The sequence below is a fragment of the Mixophyes fleayi genome, chromosome 11 (assembly GCF_038048845.1).
Source record: "Mixophyes fleayi isolate aMixFle1 chromosome 11, aMixFle1.hap1, whole genome shotgun sequence".
In the NCBI taxonomy this organism is placed as follows: Eukaryota; Metazoa; Chordata; class Amphibia; order Anura; family Limnodynastidae; genus Mixophyes; species Mixophyes fleayi.
In genome coordinates this window covers 4,343,899-4,362,356 of record NC_134412.1, presented here as the reverse complement: position 1 = coordinate 4,362,356, position 18,458 = coordinate 4,343,899, and the positions used below count along the sequence as shown (strand labels likewise).

The 18,458-nt window shown below is 48.0% G+C and overlaps 1 protein-coding gene across 12 annotated transcripts in view; it reads left to right on the top strand.

The window, feature by feature from the left end:
- Positions 1 to 18,458, top strand: part of UBR4 (ubiquitin protein ligase E3 component n-recognin 4) — a 59,359-nt gene that overhangs the window by 16,809 nt on the left and 24,092 nt on the right. For 2 of the 12 annotated variants that reach the window (XM_075190824.1, XM_075190823.1), the window contains exons 26-76: positions 810 to 907; positions 1,240 to 1,397; positions 1,483 to 1,695; positions 1,776 to 1,877; positions 1,958 to 2,058; positions 2,611 to 2,809; positions 2,892 to 3,080; positions 3,161 to 3,224; positions 3,305 to 3,496; positions 3,854 to 3,924; positions 4,157 to 4,304; positions 4,406 to 4,630; positions 4,874 to 5,044; positions 5,133 to 5,315; positions 5,812 to 5,970; positions 6,054 to 6,206; positions 6,287 to 6,514; positions 6,790 to 6,947; positions 7,115 to 7,286; positions 7,371 to 7,572; positions 7,679 to 7,842; positions 7,921 to 8,137; positions 8,276 to 8,492; positions 8,687 to 8,719; positions 9,330 to 9,393; positions 9,473 to 9,607; positions 9,690 to 9,864; positions 9,945 to 10,085; positions 10,741 to 10,862; positions 11,555 to 11,666; positions 12,011 to 12,082; positions 12,220 to 12,359; positions 12,456 to 12,633; positions 12,749 to 12,853; positions 13,063 to 13,200; positions 13,514 to 13,682; positions 13,788 to 13,884; positions 13,981 to 14,088; positions 14,186 to 14,302; positions 14,719 to 14,928; positions 15,139 to 15,288; positions 15,434 to 15,661; positions 15,747 to 15,825; positions 16,227 to 16,451; positions 16,546 to 16,714; positions 16,902 to 17,046; positions 17,131 to 17,216; positions 17,343 to 17,430; positions 17,537 to 17,730; positions 17,908 to 18,147; positions 18,231 to 18,369. In XM_075190824.1, coding sequence (XP_075046925.1) covers positions 810 to 907; positions 1,240 to 1,397; positions 1,483 to 1,695; positions 1,776 to 1,877; positions 1,958 to 2,058; positions 2,611 to 2,809; positions 2,892 to 3,080; positions 3,161 to 3,224; positions 3,305 to 3,496; positions 3,854 to 3,924; positions 4,157 to 4,304; positions 4,406 to 4,630; positions 4,874 to 5,044; positions 5,133 to 5,315; positions 5,812 to 5,970; positions 6,054 to 6,206; positions 6,287 to 6,514; positions 6,790 to 6,947; positions 7,115 to 7,286; positions 7,371 to 7,572; positions 7,679 to 7,842; positions 7,921 to 8,137; positions 8,276 to 8,492; positions 8,687 to 8,719; positions 9,330 to 9,393; positions 9,473 to 9,607; positions 9,690 to 9,864; positions 9,945 to 10,085; positions 10,741 to 10,862; positions 11,555 to 11,666; positions 12,011 to 12,082; positions 12,220 to 12,359; positions 12,456 to 12,633; positions 12,749 to 12,853; positions 13,063 to 13,200; positions 13,514 to 13,682; positions 13,788 to 13,884; positions 13,981 to 14,088; positions 14,186 to 14,302; positions 14,719 to 14,928; positions 15,139 to 15,288; positions 15,434 to 15,661; positions 15,747 to 15,825; positions 16,227 to 16,451; positions 16,546 to 16,714; positions 16,902 to 17,046; positions 17,131 to 17,216; positions 17,343 to 17,430; positions 17,537 to 17,730; positions 17,908 to 18,147; positions 18,231 to 18,369 — 7,643 coding nt within the window. The remainder of the gene's footprint in view (positions 1 to 809; positions 908 to 1,239; positions 1,398 to 1,482; positions 1,696 to 1,775; positions 1,878 to 1,957; positions 2,059 to 2,610; positions 2,810 to 2,891; positions 3,081 to 3,160; positions 3,225 to 3,304; positions 3,497 to 3,853; positions 3,925 to 4,156; positions 4,305 to 4,405; positions 4,631 to 4,873; positions 5,045 to 5,132; positions 5,316 to 5,811; positions 5,971 to 6,053; positions 6,207 to 6,286; positions 6,515 to 6,789; positions 6,948 to 7,114; positions 7,287 to 7,370; positions 7,573 to 7,678; positions 7,843 to 7,920; positions 8,138 to 8,275; positions 8,493 to 8,686; positions 8,720 to 9,329; positions 9,394 to 9,472; positions 9,608 to 9,689; positions 9,865 to 9,944; positions 10,086 to 10,740; positions 10,863 to 11,554; positions 11,667 to 12,010; positions 12,083 to 12,219; positions 12,360 to 12,455; positions 12,634 to 12,748; positions 12,854 to 13,062; positions 13,201 to 13,513; positions 13,683 to 13,787; positions 13,885 to 13,980; positions 14,089 to 14,185; positions 14,303 to 14,718; positions 14,929 to 15,138; positions 15,289 to 15,433; positions 15,662 to 15,746; positions 15,826 to 16,226; positions 16,452 to 16,545; positions 16,715 to 16,901; positions 17,047 to 17,130; positions 17,217 to 17,342; positions 17,431 to 17,536; positions 17,731 to 17,907; positions 18,148 to 18,230; positions 18,370 to 18,458) is intronic. The other 10 variants (XM_075190834.1, XM_075190831.1, XM_075190833.1 and 7 more) reach the window with 8 other exon arrangements.

Sequence of the window (18,458 nt, the reverse complement as noted above, 5' to 3'; positions counted from 1 at the left end):
GGCCACGCTACGGAATGCATGAGCTGGCCCCGGGGGCCACGCTACGGAATGCATGAGCTGGCCCCGGGGGCCACGCTACGGAATGCATGAGCTGGCCCCGGGGGCCACGCTACGGAATGCATGAGCTGGCCCCGGGGGCCACGCTACGGAATGCATGAGCTGGCCCCGGGGGCCACGCTACGGAATGCATGAGCTGGCCCCGGGGGCCACGCTACGGAATGCATGAGCTGGCCCCGGGGGCCACGCTACGGAATGCATGAGCTGGCCCCGGGGGCCACGCTACGGAATGCATGAGCTGGCCCCGGGGGCCACGCTACGGAATGCATGAGCTGGCCCCGGGGGCCACGCTACGGAATGCATGAGCTGGCCCGGGGGCCACGCTACGGAATGCATGAGCTGGCCCCGGGGGCCACGCTACGGAATGCATGAGCTGGCCCCGGGGGCCACGCTACGGAATGCATGAGCTGGCCCTGGGGGCCACGCTATGGAATGCATGAGCTGGCCCCGGGGGCCACGCTAGGGAATGCATGAGCTGGCCCGGGGGCCACACTACGGAATGCATGAGCTGGCCCGGGGGCCACACTACGGAATGCATGAGCTGGCCCGGGGGCCACGCTACGGAATGCATGAGCTGGCCCGGGTGCCACGCTACGGAATGCATGAGCTGGCCCCGGGGCCACGCTACGGAATGCATGAGCTGGCCCGGGGGCCACGCTACGGAATGCATGAGCAATGCCTCGTTATTTTGTCATCACGCTGGATTGGTTCTCATTTCCTCCATTAATTCCTGGTGATTTATCTCCCGTCAGGTCCGGTCTTGATTCAGAACCTTCCTACTGCTGTACAGACCTTGTGTGAATCTTGGAACAATATCCACACCAACGAATTCCCCAGTATTGGATCGTGGGTGAGTGCTCTCTTCTCAGAATGCCGGTCTATGTGTGCACCATTAAACTAATAGGCAGGGACTCTTACTGCTGGAGAGAATGTGTCCACCAAAGACTAATCTCCGTCTAATAGATTTTTATGGGAAGTGGGTAGCAGAAACAGCTTTACAGGTTTTCCTTATCTCCAGTTCTCAAGCTAATTAGCATTCTATGTTTTTAGGCTCCACCTGGTTAATCCACAGGTGAATGTTTGACTGTGACACATTGTTGATTTTAGCACATACGCACTGCCATACAATGACATCATATGTAAAAGGATAAAAAGCCGTATGTCTGTTCTCTTGTTTTTCAGCGCAATGCCTTTGCCAATGATACAATTCCTTCGGAGAGCTATATCGGAGCAGTGCAGGCGGCTCACTTGGGTACTCTGTGCAGCCCTACCCTCTCTCTCGCCGCTTCACTCAAGCACGTTCTTTTGTCCCTGGTCAGGCTTACTGGTGACCTCATAGTGTAAGTTTTGCTGCAGCTCACGTTTCGTCCTGTTGACGGCTTGTTGAAGTTTCTGACTGATTTCATAATGCATCCTAACGTACAGATGGTGCCCGGAAGACCTGAATTCCCGCCAGTTAATCCAATCACTGCTGTTTCTGCTGCTGGAGAGTAGTACAGAGAGCGTGGCAGAGCTCTGCAGCACGTCCCTGGAGAGAGTCCTCGGACCCGCGGAGTCTGACGAGTTCTTGTCCCGGGTATACGAGAAGCTGATCACTGGATGTTACAACATCCTCGCCCACCACTCCGACCCCAGCAGGTCAGTGACTGTCTGTTCTAGAAGGGGATGTGATGGGAGAGTGTCTTCTATCACACGACTAACTCTGTTCTCCTTCACAGCGGGTTGGATGAGTCCATCCTGGAGGAGTGTCTGCAATTCCTGGAGAAACAACTGGAGACCAGCCAGACCCGCAAAGCAATGGAAGAGTTCTTTACGGAGAGGTATGTGGTGGGTGCCATTGTCTGAGCAGGCCCACGGTGCCTGAAACGCCAGCTAACTGTGTCTTCCTGTCTCCGTGCAGAGGAGAACTGGTACAGATTATGATGGCCACAGCCAATGAGTCTCTTTCTGCCAAGTTCTGCAACAGAGTCCTGAAGCTGTTCACAAAACTCTTCCAGCTAAGTGAGTAATGACTGTTGTCGTACAGCTGACGCATTGAGTGGAGTAAGGTGCGGTATTGCTTCAAGATAAATGTTTTCTGTGCATTATGGGGTCACTCAGCTAGCTGGCGCAATCACTGTCCTAGTGTCTATTGACGAGAACATATTGTGCTCTTGGATTCTGTTAGCTGTTAATAAAGTTTCTGTTTGGTTCTTTTTATATTCTTATATGCGGATGAAGTTTGTAGTTAAAGGCACCTGTCACCTACAGTGTAGGCAGCCATTTTATTGGTTGAACTTCAACCATTGACTACTTGATAATACTGTCCTACTTTACATTCCACAGACCCTTTAGTACATGTGGAAGAATGTTTTAGTTAACACTTGCTAAGCAATTCCTCCATTCTCCTTTAGGGGGGCATAACCACAATAGAGGGCTCAAATTAGGTCCTAGACAACAAAGATAGATAAAAATAAAAAAACTCGCCCTCTGCAATTTGTTAATTCTTTATGAATTTCTTGTCTTCTTTGGGGAAACCGTGTCTATAAAAGATCTGTTTTTTACACTTCACAGCCGAGAAGAACCCAAGCCCCAGTCTGCTGAGTCTTTGTGGGACAATGGCTCAGCTGGCATGTGTGGAGCCGTCGCAGTTACAATCCTGGCTTGTCCGCATGACGACCCCCCCTCCCAAGGACTCTGACCAGACGGAGATAGTTCAGGAGAATCGCCAGTTACTCCAGCTGCTCACCGCTTACATCGTGCGAGAGAACAGGTAAGGGTCCGGATCCCGAGTGTCTGTCTTCAGTCTTATAACAAAGTTCTCCGCTGATATTTATGGCGTTTGTGTCCTTCAGCCAAGTCGGGGAAGGTGTGTGCACAGTGCTTCTCAGCACGCTCATCCCTATGGCCACAGAGCTGCTAACCAACGGTGATGGGACTGGTTTTCCAGAGCTCATGGTGGTGATGGCCACCCTGGCGAGTGCAGGACAAGGTGCTGGGCACCTCCAGCTTCACCACGCCACCATGGACTGGCTGGCAAGATGGTGAGTTCTTCAGAGGTGCTTTGTGTGATCTGAATTCTCCAGAAATACAGCCTGAAACTCAATAGTTCCTTCTCTTGTAGTAAAAAATATCTCTCCCAGAAGAACGTGGTAGAAAAACTGAACAACAACGTCATGCAAGGGAAGGTAAGAGTAACCCGCGGCCCTGTGTATGGCGGAGCGTTGTATGATCTACGAGCGGTAGTAACTGTACTATATCTTTGTAGCATGTTACTATCCTGGAGTGCACGTGTCATATCGTCTCCTACTTGGCGGATGTCACCAGTGCGCTGAGTCACAACACTGGACAGGGCCACTCCCACCTCCCCGTGGATGGCGAGGAGCGAGCAATAGAGGTGGATTCAGACTGGGTAGAAGAGCTGGCAGTCGAAGAGGACGATTCCCAGGCTGAAGATTCTGTAAGTCCACCGATGGCAGAACCATTCCTTCCAGATATAGAAAGCCCAGTAACATACATCAGCTAATTCACGTAGAGTACGATGGTCCATAAATAGGACTGTACATAAATTCTATGATTTTAAGACCTAAGGAGCTAGGAATCCAGGGTTCTCAAAAAATCTCCATATATCTCCTGTTTTATATTCATTATTTTTCAATTTATGAAACTTGTATTTCGGTACTGGAGCTGTGTATAAAGTCTCACATTATAGGTTTAATAGCTTTTTATGTAATTTTTTGAGAGATTTTGTAATCTCTTCTGCCCTTCTTCACGGGTCTAAACTGAGCCAGAGCTGACAAACTCTTTCTGTGCTTAGGATGAAGATTCTCTTTGTAACAAGCTGTGTACATTCACCATCACTCAGAAAGAATTCATGAATCAGCACTGGTGAGTCTGTGATATCACTACTGGGGGCTGTATGTCCGGAATAGCAGTATCATCTCTGAACTCTTCCGACTGTATAAAATATCCTGTCTGTAATATAATATATTAATTCCTGTCAAATCTTCTAAATGTTAAAGAATTGTTTGTGTATTTGTGAGTTTTAGCTATGCCGCACCTAACAGGCGATTCATGTCCTTCCTTAACCCTGTTCTATTGCACGGTTCACTGTTCCCAGGTATCACTGTCACACCTGTAAGATGGTAGATGGAGTAGGAGTGTGCACGGTGTGTGCCAAGGTCTGCCACAAGGACCATGAAATTTCTTATGCCAAGTATGGCTCGTTCTTCTGTGACTGCGGGGCCAAGGAAGACGGAAGCTGCATGGTGAGTCTGTGTGACCCTCTGCCCCCTTCTCTCATGATATGACTGCTCTGTAGAGTTACGTTTACACATCACAGAGACCTAAACCTACCTCTAACTTTTAGGCTCTAGTTAAGAGAACCCCTAGCAGTGGAATAGGATCCACCATGAAGGAGTCTGCCTTCCAGAGTGAGCCCCGACTCCCAGAGAGCGCCATCCGACTTCCGGGCTCAGCCCTTACCGACAAGGGAAAGGTGACCATCGGTGACGGCAAGGGAGATGACGAAAAGCCAAAGAGGAGCAGCTTGTGCCGCAACGTGGAGGGCTGCAGAGAGGAGCTGATATGTCAGGTGAATGATGAGGATTATAAACGTATCTGGTCCTGTTTGGAGAGCAGCAGATCTCTGCGGCCAGACTGCAGGACAGTAGACTTTATCTGACATAGGGTCTTCATATACTTGTTTTATACTTATTACAATGTAATGAAGGGAATTAAAACCCTCCTTATACTTGATACGTTGTTGCAACTGGTTATAATGCATGTTTTCTTTTATTTATCTTCTCCTCGTGCATGTATTACGTGTCTCCACCAGGTAAACTCCTCCTTTGCGCCTCTGGTTCTGGACATGCTAAACTTCTTGATGGATGCCATCCGGAATAACTTCCAGCAGGCGTCTGCCGTGGGGAGCAGTAGCAGAGCCCAGCAGGCTCTGGACCAGCTGCACTCTCTGGAGAAGAGCGTGGAGATGACCGACCAGCTGATGGTAATGGCGGTGGCGTAGATGTGGGTGTGGCCACCTAAAGCGTGGGACGGACCGTTTCCTAGGTAACTGTGTGTGTTCTGCCCTCCAGGTTCCCACACTGGGCTCTCAGGAAGGAGCCTTTGAGAACGTGAGGATGAATTACAGCGGCGATCAGGGACAAACCATCCGCCAGCTGATCAGCGCCCACGTGCTGCGCAGGGTCGCCATGTGCGTCTTGTCTTCTCCTCACGGCCGAAGGCAGCATCTTGCGGTCAGCCACGAGAAGGGAAAGGTGAGCAGATTCCTCTAACTTGGGTGTATGTAAGAGACACATGCCGCGGAGAGCAAGGTATATTGGAGCAGTTGGTGTTGACATTGGGGGTTGGCGTAGTATATATATATTTAGAGTTGTGGAGTACAATGAAGGCACTCCCATCTCAGGGGGATGCATTGTCCTAATGCTATTGGTGTGTAAAGTTTACTACTCTACTGTTGTAGCCTTGGTCAAGCAAACTGCATACCTGCTCCCACTCTTATCAAATTAATAGTTTACATGATATTGTCTGTGATCAATCTCCATGTTTTACTGAGCATTTATTGAACAATTCTGTCTCTTCTTTGTTTAAAGATCTCCATCTGAGACCAAAGCTCTAATGTTTAGGAGAAGACGTATCTAATTGTCTTTATTTTACCCCCATTGTGTCAGTAATACGTTCCTTCCTGTTTCGTGCGCTCCCATCTTTTCCTCCTGCTCGGTCTCAGAAACCTGTTACTATTTGTCGCTGCAGATCACCGTATTACAGCTCTCTGCGCTGCTGAAACAAGCGGACTCCAGCAAGAGGAAGCTCACCTTGACACGCTTGGCCTCCGCTCCCGTGCCCTTCACCGTTCTCAGCCTGACCGGTAACCCATGCAAGGAGGATTACCTGGCTGTGTGTGGCCTGAAAGTAAGTGGACTACTGACGACATTGCCTTCCACACAGTAATGAGTGTTTATTCACAGTCTCCCCCTCTCTCTCTCTACCTCCAGGACTGTCACGTCCTCACATTTAGCAGCTCGGGGTCCGTGTCTGACCACTTAGTGCTGCACCCTCAGCTTGCAACGGGCAACTTCATCATCAAAGCCGTGTGGCTGCCTGGATCGCAGACTGAGCTGGCCATTGTTACCGCAGATTTTGTAAAGGTGCGCAGAAAACAAAGATTTACATTCAATGAGATTCTGTGTAGATAAATGTGACTCATGTATATATTATTCTCCTTTAGGTCTATGATCTGTCATCGGATGCCCTGAGCCCGACCTTTTATTTCCTGCTGCCCAGCTCCAAGATCCGAGACGTTGCCTTTCTGTTCAACGAAGAGGGGAAAAATATTATTGTGATTATGTCGTCTGCGGGATACGTGTACACTCAGCTAATGGAGGAGTCCAGCAGTGCCAAGCACGGGCCCTTCTATGTTACCAATGTTCTGGAAGTCAATGATGAAGACTTAAAGGTTTGTGTTGGGGAAGTGAGTGGTCTTATGGGCCACTTGGATAAAGACATTTGTCCAGAATCAATCAGTTGTGTCTGCAACAGAAGGAAATCGTCAGTGTTCTGTGCAGATGTTCTGAATGTTTATGTATTAAATTTTATAAGGAAGTTTTGACATCAGATAAACTATACGTGACAGATCGTGCAAATGATTGCACCTGATGTCCTTATTTCTGAGCAGTTTATAGGATCCCCAATGAAATTCTCATACTGTTCTTCCTCTGTCCCCTCTTACAGGATAGCAACGGGCAGGTGGCTGGTGGAGGGGTATCCGTCTACTACTCCCATGTCCTGCAGATGCTCTTTTTCAGTTACAGTCAAGGCAAATCATTTGCTGCCACAATAAACCGATCGTCTCTGGAGATCATACTTCTTTTCCCCATCAACATGAAGAGGTGAGACTAATCTCCATCAGTGACACACAGTGTGGTAAAGAGTTACCTAAGCAAACCCTGACTGCTGTAAGGTCGCAGAGCTTTTAGTTTCCACTATGTTTTAAAAAAATTTTTTTACTGTACTACTTTTTTGTTTCATCGTTCAATAACGCTGTTGTCTCCGACAGTTCCAACGGAGGAAGCAAGACCTCGCCTGCTCTCTGCCAGTGGTCCGAGGTCATGAACCACCCCGGATTAGTGTGCTGCGTCCAGCAGACCACAGGGGTCCCTCTAGTGGTCATGATCAAACCAGACAGTTTTCTCATTCAGGAGATTAAGACCTTGCCTGCTAAAGCCAAAGTGAGTTTAGCTGCAATCTGAGGAGCGAGCCGTGAGCTCTTTTGGCTGCTTGTTACATGCCGCTTTTATCTCTTTTCTGTGCAGATTCAGGATATGGTGGCGATACGGCACACGGCTAGCAACGAGCAGCAGAGGACGACCATGATTCTTCTGTGTGAGGATGGCAGCCTGCGTATTTATATGGCAAACGTAGAGAACACCTCTTACTGGCTTCAGCCCTCCCTGCAGCCCAGCAGCAGCCTCAGTATCATGAAACCCGTGCGCAAACGCAAACCAGCTGCCGTCAGTAAGGAGTTTTTATCATAACCCCCCGCCCTCCCCCTCCCCTAAAATCCATTTCTGGCAGCCAAGTTCTCACTTGAGGATAACGTGTGACCCTTCCTTTCCCGTAGTGACGCGGGCATCGAGTCAGGTGACCTTCCCCATTGATTTCTTTGAACACAACCAGCAGCTGACGGACGTAGAGTTTGGAGGGAACGATCTCCTTCAGTTGTATAATGCACAACAGATCAAACATCGCCTTAATTCCACCGGGATGTATGTGGCAAACACAAAGGTATGACTGTATTCTTACTGCCTATCCCGCGGTCTGTAGGCGCTCTGCTGATTACTCATTGGTCCTTTTTCCCTTCAGCCGGGTGGTTTCACTGTCGAAGTCTCCAACAACAACAGCACAATGGTGATGACCGGAATGCGCCTGCAGATCGGCACACAGGCCATTGAGAGAGCCCCTTCGTATATTGAGATGTTCGGGCGTACGATGCAGCTCAACCTCAGCCGAGCGAGGTGGTTCGACTTCCCGTTTACACGGGAAGAAGCGTTACAAGCTGACAAAAAACTCACAATATTCAGTAAGTAATGTGTTAACTTTCCACAGACTTCTCTATGGCTTTTCCGTTTGAGTTGAATCTAGTGATTGGCTGCTTTGCAGATCTTATATTTAGTAATTCGTATCGTAAGACTTTTCGACAACCTATCTACTTATTCAGTTGGTGCCTCAGTGGATCCAGCTGGAGTTACCATGATAGACGCTATTAAGATTTATGGAAAGACGAAGGAACAGTTTGGTTGGCCGGACGAGCCCCCAGAAGAGTTTCCCTCTGCGTCGGTGAGCAGTGTCTGCCCCCCAAGCCTCACCCAAGGCAACGGATCCACAGATGGGGAGACGACAACACCACCCTCAACTAACGGCACCGTCATAGAAAGGTGAATGTCCTGCCGGCTGCGTAGTCCGCTCTGCTGCCCTCTCATATAGGGTGGTAGCAGAGTTACCGTCTTGTTAGTCATATGATCTTGTTTTGTCACGTTTTGGGGTTCACCCTCCTTCTGAGCCCCATTAGCTCTCTTGGCTTCACATGTTCTTGTTTTTATTTATTTTTGTTTTCTTTGCTCCCCAAAAGTTCTGACCCAGCACCCTTAACGATCTTGGACCGGTTAGTAAGTCTTTTTACCTCTGCACGAGTGAGTGTGCGCGCAGTCTCTCCCCTGCTGGTGTCCTACCTCTTGCGCTTGTTTGAGTTATTGGCCCTGAGTGCATGGCGGTGTCTGGGTAACTCTCCGGTCGTATACCCGTATGACCAGCCGTTCTAGGTACCGGCTGTATGGTGAATAATCATTGGTGGGCTTTGGGCATGAGTATTTTAGCAACTTGATTAACATTTCTAGTACCTTTGTTAGGATCAGTTTGCCAAAATAGCTAGAAATCAGCTTTAATAGTTAAGGTTTGTAATGCACTAAAACAGGGTTTTAAAGTCTTGCCTATCACCGTGTAAACAAAACAATTAGTCACAGAACACTACCAAAACGCCATAAGAAATTGGCTCAGGCCTGGGGCTTTGAGTGGCTTGGCTTGCACCCAGGCACTGTTTTTTGCATTAACCTTTTCACCTCTGTGGTTTCTGACCCTTTTACCTGATACCCTGTAGCAGAATTAAGCAGTCCTCCAGGTTTAAGGCTGTCAATGTGAGTCTGTGCTGCAGACCCGGCATAGCTGCGGTTCTTTGCATGGATTTATAAGTCACACGCTGTGTTGTTCCTGCTTAGGCTGGTGGGAAGTTCTCTAGAAGCCCTGGAAAGCTGTTTTGCCTTTGGATCAGTTCCCGAGAAGGTAGGTGCTTTTATTTACTTTTTACACAGAGGCACCGCTCATCCAGCGCACTAACAACAGACTTGGTTCTTTGACCCAGGAGAAAACCAAGTCTTCAGCTCTGGAGCTGGCTACGGTCCTGCTCTCCATGCCGACTCCCTCCAGTGTCCAGCTTCAGACAAAGAGCCTCTTGGCTAGTCTGCATACCAGCCGCTCTGCCTACCACAACCACAAGGTAAAGTGCCAACCGCCGTTAACCCTTCATTTTCTCGTTATTGTACTTGGATGTAACCTGTTGTTTCATTTTGTATCTGCAGGATCAAGCGTTACTGAGCAACGCAGTTCAGTGCTTGAGCTCCTGTAGCCGGGACGGGAAGGACTTGGACCCTGAAGTTTTCCAGAGACTGGTAATTACAGCTCGTTCCATCGCCATCATGCGTCCAAACAACCTTGTCCACTACACAGAGTCCAAGATCCCTTCAGGAGAGACGGGTAAGGGAGTCGGTAGCGCGGTCTCCTTCTTGATGTTCTGTAAGATGTCTTATTTCCTCACTTATGCGTTTTATATTTAGACAACAATGACGAAGGCAAAGAGCCTCCCAAGGACAGTGAAGGAGAAAGCTACGGTTTCATCACCCAGCTAGTCAACCAGTTCTGGAAGGTGCATGCATCTAAACCCAAAAATGCCTTCCTGGCACCTGCCTGTTTGCCAGGTATGTTATATTGTCACACATTTGCCTATTATTCTCCGTTATTCTTCCATCCAGTATGGTGTCCTGCTTAGGAAAGGGGGATGGTCTGTGTAGTCGACAGCAACAGAGCCTCCAGCGACCCAGCCTTCTCGGGGAACACAATCCTACTTTCCCTGGAGTTGTCACCTTAGATGATGGGGGCTTAGTCCCCTTGTGTCACACAGTGTCGTCTGTACCAAATTCTAGACTTGCCTGTGGGACAACCAGACCCCATCTGTTGTAGCTGCATCGTCCAGTAGCCCCGAGCAGTAACTTCAAGATGAAGGATCCTCCAGGCTTTGCTGGAGTGCGGTTGGACGCTGTTCCTTGCACAGTACTTGGGTTACGTTTTACAATATGAGGAACTTGGGCTGTCCCTCTAAATAGTGCAGATGAATAAAATTAAGTAAGCGCAAACTATTGTGCGACCTCCTTATGGAAATAGAACAGAAGAACACCAGGAAGAGGGCGTTGTAGAGTGCAGGCTGAATATGAGTAAAACATAACCCAACGTCTGTGTCCCACTACAGCCTCAGAAAGATTTAACGCGATCTACAAAAAATACAAAATCGGCCTATTTCATGCCTGTTTTAATCAAAGTACTCCTTTTTTATCATATTTATTGTATCCCCTGCAGGTCTCACCCATGTTGAAGCCACAGTCAATGCTCTGGTGGACATTATACATGGATACTGCACATGCGAGTTGGACTGCATTAACCTGGCCTCCAAAATCTACATGCAGATGCTGCTTTGCCCGGTGAGTGCTTGAAATAACGGGTGGCCGCTGTGCGCTGAATAATGGAGCCCCCCAGCTGATTCTGTTGGGATTGGGGCCTATCCCCTTCAGTGTGTGGACTGAACGAATCGCTTTTGCAGTCAGAGGTTTTGTAGATGGAACAATGCTGTCCACGGGTCATAGCAACACCTATTAGCCTATCAGTGATGCTTCCAGCGTGAGACTGCAGCCAAGCAACCTAAATGCAATTCCGTTTGTAATTTCACTCTAACGCTATGTAATGTAAATGACGATTGCTAACTGTGTCTTTTTGACATATGAAGCCCTTACAAAATATAGAATAGTGCATCTCCCAGGGTTGTAAATATAATGTGGTGTTATTGTCATCAAGCCATAAAACATTAAGAGCAAGCTCTAGTTTTCAACATTCACTGTGCAAATAGAGGGCATCAAGGGTGGTATCTAGTAATGGCAGTTGTCAGTATTGCTACCGTGTTCTTCTAGCATTCTAATTCATGCTTTTGTTGCACTTGAAATAGTTCTTGCATTGCAAAAAATAAAATAGAGGTATCAAAAGTATGTGGCTATAGGCAGTGTATAGCACTCCACTTGGTGTGGAACTACAAGTCCTAACATGCCATAGTATAACAGAGTGCTGAGACACAGGTTGCCCGGGCATGCGCTAGTCTTTGAATCCCACCTTTCATTTCCAGGATCCAGCAGTGAGTTTCTCCTGCAAACAGGGCTTAATTCGCGTGCTCCGTCCTCGGAATAAGCGACGTCATGTGACCCTTCCATCCTCTCCACGTAGCAACACGCCAATGGGTAAGCGCAATCTTATAACAGTATATTTCTAGCTATAGGTCACCAAATAAAATATCGCCCAGATTGCTGTGAGCCACTGAATATTTGGTCATTACAATAGTCAGGCTTAATGTAAGGGGTGGATGACTGTGTAACAAAGGGCTATTTCTATCTGTATTTTTAAATATTAACCTCGATCTTGTTGTAGCTCCAGTGGTATCTGCTTAGATTTCTCTATGCTCTTAAATGTTGTCCCTGGTAGTTTTGTCTGGACAGCCCTGTACTGGCTGAGACACCCACAGCCTCCTGTATCCCCCGATAGGACATGGTAGACCCCCGTACATCATCGTTTCAATTCTCTCTAGGTTGGAGAGCTTGGTTTCCTTCAGGTGTGGCTGTAATTAGGATGCCTCCGCCATACACGGACCTCTTTAACCGTGAGCACTCGGGTTTCTATTACCCCTGGCTAGGAATGGTCTCCTTTTATTGTGGTGGTCCTAGTGATGTGACATTGCAGGCAGCCTCTTTAGCTGGGTGTTAGAGGGCGGTGTTGTGATCTGACTTTCTGACCCAGGAGACAAGGACGATGACGACGACGATGAGGCGGAGGATAAGATGCAGACTTCCGGAATCCCCAACGGCGACCACGTGCGGCAGCAGAGCCAGGAACAGAATGAGGTGGACCACGGAGACTTTGAGATGGTGGTGAGAATTGTGTGTATTGACCCAGCATTGCTTGTAGTCCGATCACGAAGATACAAATTTTGGGATCAGGGAATAACTCTTCTATTTGCCCCTCTGTATTATTAGTCGGAGTCTATGGTTCTGGAGAGCGCGGACAGTGTGAATAACGGCAATCCATCACCCTTGGAGGCTCTCCTTGCAGGATCGGAGGGCTTCCCACCCATGCTGGACATCCCTCCCGATGCTGATGATGAGACCATGGTGGAGTTGGCCATTGCTCTAAGTTTGCAGCAGGACCAGCAGGGTAAGTGTTCTGATCTATGGCTTTGTGAAATATTTTGGCGTTTATACCACCTGATCCTGTTGGCTTCTGTCCGACACGTTTTTACAGCAGATGACCTCAATTATTGTCCCCTCAGGGAGCAGCAGCAGCGCCCTGGGGCTCCAGAGTTTGGGGCTTTCTGGGCAGGCACCAAGCTCGTCGTCCTTGGATGCAGGAACTCTGTCTGACACAACTGCATCAGGTAACGGAAAACCACTCGGCCTCGTGGGTTTATCCCAGTGCGACAAATCATTCAATGTATTCGCTGTGTGTAAAGAAGGTTCAGGGAACATAACTTGGATTTCTGCTCGCACTAACACAGCTCTGTTTTGTGTGGGGGGGATCGTGTTGTGCTGACTTGGTAGTTAGAGACTGTGTTTTTACCTGTAACAGCTCTCCTCATGCTTATAGCTCCAGCATCGGATGATGAAGGCAGCACAGCCGCAACCGACGGTTCCACTCTGCGCACCTCCCCGGCAGACCACGGAGGCAGTGTGGGTTCAGAGAGTGGCGCAAGTGCGGTGGATTCGGTGGCTGGTGAGCATAGTGGTACGTCATGGTAATTGGGTTACAGAGCAATTCTAGAAACATTTTCTTGTTGTACTCTACCTATGTTAGACTCCCCTACTTCACTCCTCTGTCCACCTCTCCAATCTTTCGGGGCAGAAGTGTCAAATGTCATATGCTAGCACTCTCTTGGTGGGTCTGTGCAGTGAAAACTTACGCAAAGTGGCGTAAGATGAACTCTTCATCAGGCACTATGTCTGTTAGGCTTCACTGAAATTCTTGTGAGACTTTCTTTGTCCTATCGCTGGGAAATTCTCCCAATTAGATACCTTTTCTAAGTTTCTTTCTCATTTAGTCTCCGGTAGAAGCAGTGCATACGGGGATACAGCGGTTGAGGGGCATCCTGCTGGGCCTGGGAGCATCAGTTCTAGCACAGGCGCCATCAGTACCACAACCGGGCAACACGAAGGCGAAGGTTCCGAAGGAGAAGGAGAGACTGAAGGCGATGTGCACACCAGCAACAGGTTTGTCCCTGACCTCCATGAACATGACTTATTGACGAGCGACATACGCAGACACTGGTATTCATTACTATTACTGAGGACATGTTGTCTGTCTCCTACCTCTAGACTTCATATGGTGCGTTTAATGCTCCTGGAGCGCCTCCTTCAGTCTATGAACAACCTCCGAGGTGTGGGAGGAGTCCGCGCTATCCCGTACATGCAGGTAAAGAAAGGCGTTGATAATCCCGTAACCTTAGTGATTTGCAGAACCCTTCCGGTATCACGTTACAGATAAACACTGGGGGTGATGTTTCTCCAGGTGGTGTTGATGCTGACCGCTGACCTGGACGGAGAAGATGAGAAGGATAAAGGTGCCTTAGATAACCTCCTGTCACAGCTGATTGCAGAGCTTGGTTTAGATAAGAAGGTAACGCTCCTTCTGCTGATAGATTATGATAGATGTTATACATGTTGTTCTTGGTTTGTATTGAAGACGTCCTGCTCTGTCCACCTCTTTGTTCCAGGATGTCTCCAAGAAGAACGAGCGGACACCTCTGAATGAAGTTCATCTTGTAGTCATGAGGCTCCTGAGTGTCTTCATGTCCAGAACCAAATCTGGTTCCAAATCATCCATTTGTGAGGTGAGTGGGGTGTTATCTGGTGACTCCTAGAGAGACGTCCCCTGTTTATTAGGAGCTAAGCTCTTTGATTAGTGGTAAATACGCATGTAGACCATACTTTTCTATGATTTGAAGTATCTGGCGGAGTTCTATATGTTTAATCCTTACATAAGGCCAGAACAATGTTTTGCATAAGTGCTACATGAACGTAATTTATAGTTTCCTTGGGGATGCTGAGATGAGGACCACCAATTGAACAGCCCATTAGGGAACTGATGTAATTGTACCAAATATTAAAGTGGATTTAATGGAAAAGACAGAGATGATATGGTCTGGAGAGATTTGTGCTTCAGTTGAATTGTTCATCTTTTATTTTCTAAAAAACTGCCGTTAGTCGCAACTCATTACCAAACTTATCGAAACCTCTCTCTCTGCAGTCGTCTTCTCTGATCTCTAGCTCCACCGCAACGGCCTTGCTGAGTTCGGGGGCTGTGGACTACTGTCTCCACGTCCTGAAGTCTCTCCTGGACTACTGGAAGAGCCAACAGAGTGATGAGGAGCCTGTGGCTACCAGCCAACTCCTAAAACCTCACACAACATCATCCCCGCCTGACATGAGTCCGTTCTTCCTTCGCCAGTATGTCAAGGTGGGTATAACAGAGTGTTGCAGGGTCCACTGTTATCATACGGCCCTGGGGAGAAATGTGATGGTTGCTTTCTCATGGATGGTTCATTCAGTGTAGATTGTAAGCTCTGTGGAGCAGGATTTCCTAACTGTTTGGGCTTCTTGTGTTCCTGGTATGAGGCGAAGGGGTTAAGTTTTGCTTTGACAGCTGGTCTGGTTGTCTCCTCCGTAGGGCCATGCCGCAGACGTCTTCCAGGCCTACACTCAGCTTCTCACAGAAATGGTTCTCCGTCTGCCTTACCAGATTAAGAAAATCGCGGACACCAACTCTCGAATCCCACCCCCAGTCTTTGATCATTCCTGGTTCTACTTCCTGTCTGAGGTCTGTCCATTTGAGACCACGGAAAAAAAAAAAAAAATTGGAAGATTTTATTGCTGTTTCGTTAAATTCAACATTCTGCCTAAATAGATTGTGTAAATGCTTTCAGTGACCTTCTATTTAATTGTTATCCTTTTTCTTTTAATAGTACCTAATGATTCAGCAGACGCCGTTTGTTCGACGTCAAGTGCGGAAACTCCTTCTGTTTATTTGCGGCTCAAAAGAGAAGTATCGCCAGCTGAGAGACCTGCACACGTTGGATTCTCATGTCAGAGGTATCAAGAAGCTGCTGGAAGAGCACGGAATCTTCCTGCGTGCCAGCGTGGTGACGGCTAGCTCCGGATCCGCTCTGCAGTATGACACTCTGATCAATCTGGTAAGAGGTGCCGAGCTCACTAGATTCCACCACGCATTTAATGCAGTTTAACGCATGGTAGTAATGCAGCTACTTTTTGTTTCAGATGGAACATCTCAAAGCCTGCGCTGAAATCGCTTCCCAGCGAACTGTGAACTGGCAGAAGTTTTGCATCAAAGATGACTGTAAGCAATGCAGGGTTCTGGTTGGGGTTTTCTGGGGGTCCTCAAACAAATTGTTCTGACATTCACGAAAAGGGGGAGCATATGTCCACTCCGCTAGGAAGGTGGTCACTTGGTACAAATAGAGAGATGTTACACTTCTTTATATCGATCAGCCCTGATAGTTCATGGTCAACTTTTTAGGCGTTCTATCAGAAGTCAGTCGCACCCTTGTTTGGGAGTTTAAACCATCTGCTTCTCCTACTCTGAGAGTTAACTTGCCCAAATCATTGACAAGTCCAGTCTAAGAGAGTCATTAAGTCATTTCAGAAATGTGTTTTCATCTTCTGCATAGAACTGTTATGTACTAAGACACAGACATACAGAGGACAGGTGCATATTAACTTCATTTGTTCTTCCAACAGCCGTCCTGTACTTCTTGCTTCAAGTCAGCTTCTTGGTGGATGAAGGGGTTTCTCCGGTTCTCCTGCAGCTGCTCTCTTGTGCTCTCTGTGGTAGCAAAGTCCTTTCCACAGCTTCATCCTCCGGATCCTCCACTGCTCATTCTTCTGGTTCTGGGCAGCCGGGATCACAGACCAAATCATCAACCAAGAAGAGTAAGAAGGAAGAGAAAGACAAGGATAAGGACGGTAAGAGACTCCCGTAGACTTAGCATCTTGGCCGAAGTATCTGCAGATGACTTTTTGAAACACATCTCAAGCGAAGTGCTGTGATCTCTTCCAGGTGAGGGGTCTAATAGTCAGGAAGAGCAGCTCTGCACGGCCCTTGTCAACCAGCTGAACAAATTTGCTGATAAGGAGACTTTGATCCAGTTTCTGCGCTGCTTCCTCCTGGAGTCCAACGCGTCATCCGTCCGCTGGCAGGCGCACTGCTTAGCGCTGCACATCTACAGGTCAGTACGTTAGTCCTGCTCATACATCCTAGATGATCCCGCTGATATTACATTTTGGCATACCTTTTCCTGCTGGTGGGGTTATTCTGAAGCTGAATGGGCTTCTTAAAGAGTCTTTTGGGATGGGTATGAGAACCCTGTACTCCAGATGTCCCAATCACAGGGTAACATTTCTTCTCTGCCTCAGGAATTCAAACAAGTCCCAGCAGGAGCTCCTCTTAGACCTCATGTGGTCAATTTGGCCGGAACTTCCGGCGTACGGGCGCAAAGCTGCTCAGTTTGTGGATCTCCTCGGATACTTCTCATTGAAGACCCCTCAGACAGAAAAGAAGGTGAGAATTCAAAGCTTTATCACAAAGTTAACTGTTTATAACATTGTCATGACCGTAGCAAATCCATGTCGTTTTGTGCCTCAGTTTAAGGAATATTCCCAGAAGGCCGTTGAGATCCTACGAGCTCAAAACCACATCCTGACCAATCATCCCAACTCCAATATCTACAAGTAAGTCGTGTCGCCCTTCTCCTGTCCCTTATCACTTCTCATTACGGGGACATGTAGGAGAATATCCGCATAGCGGAAAAGACACTTAAGACATTTTTTAAATGAACCTGTGTTCTCATTTCCCAGCACCCTCTCTGGCTTGGTGGAGTTCGATGGTTATTATCTGGAAAGTGATCCATGTCTAGTGTGTAACAACCCTGAAGTTCCATTATGTGTAAGTACCACGTGGGTCTGTGCATTAGAATGTTTATTAGTATGCTAGATCCTGGTTTAATAGTCGGGGCATTTGGTTTATTCGGTAACTGTTTTTGTTTGGGCAGAACATCAAACTTTCCTCCATTAAAGTGGACACTCGCTACACCACAACGCAGCAGGTCGTCAAGCTGATCGGCAGCCACACCATCAGCAAAGTGACTGTAAAGATCGGGGATTTAAAACGCACTAAAATGGTCCGAACGATCAACTTGTACTACAATAACCGCACGGTGCAGGCCATTGTGGAACTGAAGAACAAGTGAGAACTTGGGAGTGAAGGGAGGGAAGAAGTGATGTGTTTTTCAATGTTTAAATAAAGTGTCATATTTTTTGTAGGAGGCAGAACCCTCAGGAAATGCCAACTCTTACTCCAGATTTGTCTCGATCAGCGAAATAAGACGACTTAAATGAACGTTTCCTTTCCCCTCTTCCCTAGACCTGCTCGATGGCACAAAGCTAAGAAGGTGCAGTTGACTCCAGGACAAACGGAGGTTAAAATCGATCTCCCGCTTCCTATTGTTGCCTCAAACCTGATGATTGAATTTGCTGACTTCTATGAGAATTACCAGGCTTCTTCGGAGACCCTCCAGTGCCCGCGCTGTAGCGCCTCCGTGCCCGCAAATCCCGGCGTGTGCGGGAACTGTGGTGAAAACGTCTACCAGTGTCACAAGTGCAGGTCAGAACGCTCTCTGTGATTTGTACGTCAGCCGTCGTCTGTTCAGTGGCTCCTGCGTGCTCTTATCGCTGTTTCTACCTTAGATCCATTAACTACGATGAGAAGGATCCGTTCCTGTGCAATGCTTGTGGCTTCTGCAAGTACGCCCGCTTTGACTTCATGCTGTACGCACGGCCCTGCTGTGCTGTAGATCCCATCGAAAACGAAGAGGATCGGAAGAAGGCAAGTCCCTCTAGTCTCACTCCTTTGTGTGGCGGGACTATTGTAGTCTATACACCCAGCATTACTAGCGCTCCTAGTACTCTACCAAG